The sequence below is a fragment of the Culex quinquefasciatus genome, chromosome 3, assembly GCF_015732765.1.
Source record: "Culex quinquefasciatus strain JHB chromosome 3, VPISU_Cqui_1.0_pri_paternal, whole genome shotgun sequence".
NCBI classification, from domain to species: Eukaryota; Metazoa; Arthropoda; class Insecta; order Diptera; family Culicidae; genus Culex; species Culex quinquefasciatus.
The window spans coordinates 156,095,550-156,103,407 of NC_051863.1; the positions used below are offsets into that span (position 1 = coordinate 156,095,550).

The 7,858-nt window shown below is 37.9% G+C and overlaps 2 protein-coding genes across 2 annotated transcripts; one reads left to right on the forward strand and one right to left on the reverse strand.

The window, feature by feature from the left end:
- The first annotated feature begins 2,529 nt into the window (after positions 1-2,529).
- Positions 2,530-2,969, forward strand: LOC6052930 (H/ACA ribonucleoprotein complex subunit 3). The gene is made up of 2 exons (XM_001869072.2): positions 2,530-2,713; positions 2,768-2,969. Exons 1-2 carry the CDS (start codon positions 2,660-2,662, stop codon positions 2,906-2,908), a joined length of 195 nt encoding a protein of 64 aa, XP_001869107.1. The 5' UTR covers positions 2,530-2,659; the 3' UTR covers positions 2,909-2,969.
- Positions 2,970-3,027: 58 nt separating this feature from the next.
- LOC6052931 (transmembrane protein 223) lies at positions 3,028-3,968 on the reverse strand. The gene is made up of 2 exons (XM_001869073.2): positions 3,406-3,968; positions 3,028-3,342 (listed from the first exon to the last, which is right to left on the reverse strand). Exons 1-2 carry the CDS (start codon positions 3,845-3,847, stop codon positions 3,047-3,049), a joined length of 738 nt encoding a protein of 245 aa, XP_001869108.2. The 5' UTR covers positions 3,848-3,968; the 3' UTR covers positions 3,028-3,046.
- Positions 3,969-7,858: the final 3,890 nt, after the last annotated feature.

The window sequence follows — 7,858 nt, forward strand, 5'->3', positions numbered from 1 at the left end:
TTTACCTTGTGTTGACAAATAAAGGGTAGATCGAACCCTTTTTGAGGGGTACTTCTGATTTTGAGTGTATGATCTTAAAATTTAAAAATTCAAAAATTTAATTTAAAAAAACACAAAAGAGCTGAATTTTTTTAAATTAAAATAAATACCTAAACATTACAAAAATTCAAAATCCAAAACCTCAAAACTTAAAAACATATTTTTGAAACACTCGATTATTTGCAAACCGGATATCCCAAAATAAGATAACCTAAAATTAAATAGGGTAATAAAGCCCTATGTAAATTTGTACAAACAACGGTAAAAAAAAAACACAATTAAAAACCATTTCTAATCACTTTTTTAATATTAATGCAAAAAAAATGACAGGACAACATTTTTTCGATGGATCAACTATGGTCCCCTTGGAACAAGCTGTCAAGAAGGGCCACGAATTATTTTTTTAAATTGATTTAAAAATCAATTTTTAATTATTTGCAGTCGTACAATAGATCATTGCACTCAAAAAAATAAGCTTTATCGTTGTGATTGATGTAATATCACCAATTTAAAAATTAACTTCACGGCCCTTCTTGACAGAAAAGGTCCTACTAGGTCCAAGGGGACCATAGTTGATCCATCGAAAAAATGTTGTCTTGTCAATAATTTTTTTGCGTGAAAATAAAAAAAAAGTAATCAAAAATGGTTGATAATCGTGTTTTATACCGTTGTGCATAAAAATTTACACAGGGGTTTAGTAACCAATTTAAGCTTTATTTTAGGACCCAATTGGGTCATTTAGTGTCCAGCGCGTTTGGATCCGTCAAACATGGGCTAATCTGTTTCCCTTGACAAACTGTAAAGAAAAGGGGTGAGAAACAGCTTTATGCACAAAGAAAAAATACTGTTACAACAAAAGTAATCTACTTTTATCGTAAAAGTTTGCAAAAACTAGCAAGAATCAAAGTGAAACTTTTATTACTTATTACTTTTATTACACTAGACTCACAAGCCAGAGGCTATATAGTCAACTTTGTTTCGATTCTTTTTATTTTAGAGCTGCAAATTCTATCTGTTCTCGTTCATTTAAAAGTGCGAACTTTTTCCTAGAAAAGTACAACCATTTTTATACGTTCTTCTTTGCTGAACGTGTACAATTCCAATACGTACTTTTATCTAGAGACCATAAATAGGAAGACTGGTCTAAGTTTGCTAAATCGATATGGCAACGTACACTCAAAGTCAGAAGTATCCCTTTAAAGGGTACTTTCAATCCTCAAAAAGGATACTTTCTATCCTTTTTTAAAGTTCACCCGGCGTCACCCTTTTAGAAGGGTATGTTAAATTCAGTACATTTTCGATACCCTTTTAAAGGGTGACGACGGGTGAACTTGAAAAAAGGATACTTTTTACTTTGAGTGTATGTTTTGAGCTTGGCAACCAGTCTTCCTATTTAGGATCTCTACTTTTATCTCGCAATCCGGGACCGTGGTGTAGGGGTAAGCGTGGTTTCCTCTCACCCAGCCGGCCTGGGTTCGATTCCAGACGGTCCCGGTGGCATTTTTCGAGACAAGATTTGTCTGTCCACGCCTTCCGTCGGATGGGGAAGTAAACGTTGGCCCCGGTCTAACCTATAGGGTTAGGTCGTTAGCTCAATCCAGGTGTAGGGGTAGTCTCCCTGGGTCCTGTCTTGGTGGAGTCGCTGGTAGGCAGTTGGACTAACAATCCAAAGGTCGTCAGTTCGAATCCCGGGGTAGATGGAAGCTTAGGTGTAAAAAGAGGTTTGCAATTGCCTCAACAATCAAGCCTTCGAACACCTAGTTTCGAGTAGGAATCTGGCAATCGAGAACGCCAAGGCAATGCTGTAGAGCGAATAATTTGATTTTTTTTATTTGACTTTTATCTCATCCGGCGAATCTTTTGCCCCAACAGCAGTTTTTGTGTACGAACAGCAGAAAAATAGAGGGATCTATTTCCCCAATGGACATTGAGTTAATTTCACTGCTGAGACTCCTATCTTTTGTGATGTACCCTTGTTACTGTCCGTAGGTACTACAAATTACTCTTATCCATTGTATTCATTTGATCAGGAGACTAGAGAACCTGGAGCATATTAATAAGCTCCAGGTTCTCTACAGAAGGGGGTTATCTGCAAACATGGTTTATATCAAACAAGCTAAACCCGACAAACTTCGTCTTGCCTTTTTTTGGTTTGTTGATGTTTTTAGCTTGTTAGAAGATAAGAGAAGATTCAATCTAAAAAAAATCATTTCAAAATATTTTATGAAGGAAAAGGTCATTTCCTGCTCCGATATCACAGTCCTGATTATAAACATTCATTATATATATTTTTGATGTATTTTTTTTTTTATACAAAAAGATTGGCTTTTTTTCAAGACATATATATGTGTATATTCCTCGCATATTTCTCATGGTCTCTAACAAAAATCATTCCCCGTCATACCCCTCGACCAACAGTAGAGCGCACGTCATCGAGGTCGCCTTCTGCGATGTAGCTGTCAAAGTCATTCCGCATCGAAAACAAAAACACATGCCGTCAAGTGTCAAACGCATCAACAAGGGAGCTCAAACGCGTGATTGTTACAGGCAGAACATTGAGGTGCTCTTCTTACAAAATTCAGTTTTATTTCGGAAATTTACCCTACAAATTTAACTCAAAATGTACTTGATGTACGACGTTAACGAGAATGGCGAGCGCGTGTACACGCTGAAGGTAATTTTGCTGCGAGTTCTTGGAAAATTGACTAACGATCCATCTTGTTTACAGAAACATAACCCCGAAGGCAAGCCAAACCAGTCGGCCCATCCGGCGCGGTTCTCGCCGGAGGATAAGTTTTCCCGCCACCGAATCATCATCAAGAAGCGCTTCGGACTGCTGCTGACGCAAAAGCCGGAGCCCGTTTACTAAATTAGCGTTAGGATTACATTTGTTTAAGATTAAGGAATAAAGGATTTATGGGATAATTTGATATTTCCGAGTACTCATTTGTTAGATGAAGGGACATTTCTCAACAATAATTGGTCAAATTTGTTCATCTATAAAGTTCTAATCAAGCTTTCGTCTCATGCCGACGGTATAGTCGTACAGCCGGTTGTTGAAGAACTCACCGCGTTTGTCCAAAACGTAGAAAAAGGACCGGTCCTTGATCTTGATGGGGATCGTAACGCGGGCTGCCTCGCGCGATTCCTGCGCCGAAATGCACCTCACCGGCACGTCCATGATGCGGTTCCGCCCGAAGGGACCGTACGTGACGACACTGACTTGAGCTCCACCCTTTCGTAAAATCAGGAAGCGCACCGAGCGAAGTGTGAACATCCACGACGCGAACAGGATGCCGTAACCTGGGAGAGAAATTTGAATTAAAAAAAACTTATTTAAAATTTTGAATTAAAGAAAATACTCACCAATAAAGAACGACATAATCGCGATTCCGTTCCGGTACTTATTCTCGCCCAGATTAATCTTCTGGTACCAAGCCAACTCCTCCGGATGTTCTGTTTCCGGCACGGGTGCATCCTTGAGCGTCGTATAGGCAAAGTGCGTTAAATAACCCCAAAACAGAAATTGGCTGATCGCGAAAATGTTCAACATCCGGAAAAACTTTGGGTTGTCGTACTTGAATAACATCACATCCTTGACCACGTTCGTGCTGACGTCGTAGATTCGGCCTGGGGGGCTCTTGGCTCCGACCTGAGTCGCAAGCCGCCGACCGGCGGTCTTGCTGAACCAGCTGATTGGGTTGGAACAGGAAGAGACGGGTGCCGATCGTAACGGACTGAGCAGAGTTCCGGCGGTGAACGAAGGCAGCCGTGGCCGAATGGACGAGGTAAGTAGTCGCAGGATCATTGCTGATGTACTGAATTTAGTTCACTTAACTTAAGTTAAATTAATTTAGACTTAGTATGAATATTATCTAACACGATTCAGTCCGAATTTCACTGGTTTGTTTATGTTGCACAGGAAAACTTCATGTTGCAATGACACAATTGTCAAAATTCGTTTTATTGTGACCAAAAATGAAATTGAGCCCTAAAAACGTAATAAAATTAAAACAAAACGTATTGAAATAACTATTTACACAAAAAAGTTGCCCATAATTTAAATTACATGAGAATATTCAATTTTCAAACGAAAAACCTACAAATGAATTTCAAGTTCAGAAAAGATACTTTGACCCACTGTGCGATCACAGCGGTGTTGCGCCACATCTGTTGCAACGTTGTTTTGTTGCAGCGATTTTGTAACGGGTCGTCGATGCAACACTACAGTGGACCGCAAAAAAAGTGATTTCTTTGGTAATTTATGAATCAAAATCATTTATTTTTTGATTGCAAGTTTTTTTTAAAGGTCCTATAAACACAGAAAACAGAATAGCTTATAGGACCTTTTTTTTAATAAAAACAAAAAAAAAAACTCTGGATTTCTTTACTATGCTTTTGGAGCTGTAGAATTTCTTTTGATCACGCAGAAAAATGTTTTGTAAAATCAGCCTGTACGAGGGTTGAGTCAACAAGATATTTTGTTGAATATAATCAACAAAATTTTTGCGTCAAATCAACACTCAAGTTGTGTTGTTTCAAATCAAAGTTTTTTTTTGTCGATTTAAAGTTTTTTGTTCATCCTACCCTCATTTTCAAATCGGATTTTTGTTGAGACAACGTCAAGTTTTTGTTGAAACAACACATACATTTTTTCAAATTAAGGTCAGGAATAAATTTGTATCAAAATACATTTTAACATTTTTTTTATTCCAGCAAACGAAATATTTCCATCTACGCCTCCAGATAAAGCACCCAGTTCCGCTACCCTTGAACCGAACATGTTGCCGTAGCCGCCCCCGGGGGATCAATGATGAGCTGTAGCCGAGGGTCCAATTTATCATGTTGCCACTTGTGCCAGGATTTTAAGGTTGTTGTCTGCATAGTACAAAAATGCTTTAAAAATGGGGTCATTTAAGATTTCTTTATAGAATGCTAAGGCTTTTACCAAACGTGTTCCGTCCAGGGTTGGGACAGAACCGGAATGGTTCTCTATCCCGGGAGTAACAGACGGTGCTCAATTGCCGCATCTGGGTAGGCCTGCTAGTTACGGCTGCTAGATCTAGCGAGATGTTCACTGCTGTTGCTTTGGCTTCTCTGATCAATGGAATATTTGGTTCGCATTGATGGCGGAATCGCTACGAATATCACGCCCAAAATTATTAAATTTTACTAAATTACGCCATCGACTAGCAGACAGGTCAGGGATCAGATACATTACGCGAGCTTAAAAACATAAAAGAAAATCTGACAAACTATCAAAAATTAATAATTTTGACGGATAGCGGGCACGTGTAAACAACAATTATTTTTATTTTAATAAATTTACACAGCTTAGTTGAATCAATGCCGTTTTCAGGTAGAATCAACGCAATATTTTGTTGTTATTTCATACAAGGGTTTGACAAAACACAGCGAGTCACTTCAACGAAAAATTTTGAGTTGTTTAAATTGTTTTTCAGAGTTATTTCAACAAAAAATCGTAATGTTAACCCAGGTGAAAACAACAACAAAAAAAAAATTGTTTCAAACAGGTCTGATTTTTTTTGCGTGGATGAACTGTTTAGAGATCATTTCCAGAGTTTGGTGATTTTTTGTGCCCTACGGACCCATTTTCAATGTTCTTTTTATTCATCCTTTCATGTTTTTAAGGTTAATATTAAACTTATGATTTGTCTGCATTTTTTCCGCTAAAAAACGTCAAAGGGAGCGTTCTTTTATTACGTAACGCATTTAAATTCCCCCCTCGTAACAAAATTTCAATGCGAATTAAAAAAAATGTATGGAGCGCAACACGTCCTTCGACCCTCTAACCACCCTCCCCCCTCCACTGCGTTACGTTACACTGCGTTACGTTATAAAACAAAAAGTTTGAAGTTAAAAATAGTCAATTTTGGCAAAAAATTTATCAAGCAGCTTAGGAAATGGGTTATGAAACGTTTAAATTTGACTCCACATAAATTCAAAAGCCATTTTTTATGGACTGGGCTTCAGACTTATTATAAATTAGAAATCCTTACGGCGAGATTTGAACTCAGGACATTTGAGCTAACAAATTTGAGTGAAAAACTAAATAAAGAGCTTATAAATAATATTTTTTTGCTTATTTTTTGGATTTTTCGATTTGAATAATTTTGCTCGTAAATGTAAACAACTGATTTGAAGATTTTTGGACAAAACTTTTGGAAAATAGTAATTATCTGTAACAAAAAATTGTAAAAAATATCAGAAACATCAAACAACTTGTATTTTTTAGTCTTATATAAAGCGGATTCGTATAGAGTTATCTAAGCCCGAGCTCACGCACACTAGCACCCCATTTGTTTTGCTGGCGGGTACAAAATTTAACCTCAATCTTTTTCGTGTACGTACACGCAATACATGCGCACGTAGATAGCTCTATTCGAATGAGCACTCAATCCAGTTGCCATGTGATGGCCAATTGGTTTAATTCCATTGTTCGACGATTTCCGAGCACGTGGTTTCAACAAGAAGGAACTTTATCCTATCCCTCGCTTGTTCCAGCATGAGGCTGTCAGACCAAAAGAAACAGTGTTGCCAAATCCCTTTTTAGACCAACAATGAGCAAACCCAAGATGCTAATATTGATGTACCCAAGATACTAATATTGGGGTACACGGGGTACACACATTTGAAAAGACAATTTTGCAACAAACATATTTCTAGCAAAACATTGTAATAAGGCCGAAGCCAAAGTGTAAACAAAGAGTCTATCCTGTTCGTTTCTTATGTAAACATCAACTGACGTGAGCAGGATAGACTCTTTGTTTACACTTCGGCTTCGGCCCTATTACAATGTTTTGCTTAATTTTTTCAACAGAAAATCTGCTTTAGAGAATAATAATAGCTTAATTTGTCGCTCATAAAATGATTGAATTAATCGGCTTCTTGTCAAAAGCAGATAAAAAAGACTTTATTAACGAGCCTTTTTTTGTTTACTTCAATTTTAAAACGAATTTCGGTGTTCACCTGAACAATCTTGACATTGATTATGCGGAATTGTGATTCTTCCTTGGGTAAAAAAAATCCAGAAATATTCTCGGTTACCTTAAATACTTTTAAAGTCACGAATGTTCTGATTCCACATCAAACTAGTTTTGGGTGCATTGGCCGAGCAGCCGTAGCAAGACCTCGGATGCAACGTCACACGGGTTTTGTCGCGCTACACTTTCGATGGCTTGTGACTTGCTGTATTCATCAAAAATCACGTGAAAATCGAAAACGTGTTGTACATGTATGTGTTTATTATTCATTTACTTTGATAAATATAATGGTTATTTTTCTGATCATCTTTTTTCTGCTTGTGTGCCAACTTGTGACACGTCTGCTGTAAAAAGATAGGACGTGTCACAAGATAGCACAGCGGCGACGATATGTTTAAGTTTAGATGTTAAGATGTTTTGAATGATAATTCGAGGAACTCTCCTATCAAGTGAGTTCTACGCGATCTTATTATTTTATTACATTTTTACAACAAAGAAAAAAAAAGCGGCAGCAACGACGCTGGGCAGTCATTTTCATGAAAATGTGCATTTTGCGATGACCTCAATTCAAATCAGCAAAAATGGCCGCCATCTTGGTTTCTCTTTGCTGTACTTTTCTTATTTCCTTCACGTTTCCAAGCATCGAGCTGCGCTGGGCCAGCTCGTTCCCCAGAATCGCTCGATACTTGAAGAGGTATTGCACTCTCATGCTCGATATCGCTCTGTCCGCTCCTACAGTCCAACATTCAGTGGAATGTCTCAAACATTTTGGATGGACTGCTGGCGTGTGTCGAACAATCGTCACGAGCGACGTT

What these genes read in the sequence shown, in the direction of transcription:
- LOC6052930 (XM_001869072.2), top strand. Translation starts at nt 2,660, where the DNA reads ATGTACTTGATGTACGACGTTAACGAGAATGGCGAGCGCGTGTACACG. An exon ending in AGCGCGTGTACACGCTGAAG is followed by an intron (nt 2,714 to 2,767) that starts GTAATTTTGCTG and finishes TCTTGTTTACAG; the next exon opens with AAACATAACCCCGAAGGCAA.
- LOC6052931 (XM_001869073.2), bottom strand. Translation starts at nt 3,847, where the DNA reads ATGATCCTGCGACTACTTACCTCGTCCATTCGGCCACGGCTGCCTTCG. An exon ending in GATTATGTCGTTCTTTATTG is followed by an intron (nt 3,343 to 3,405) that starts GTGAGTATTTTC and finishes TTTCTCTCCCAG; the next exon opens with GTTACGGCATCCTGTTCGCG.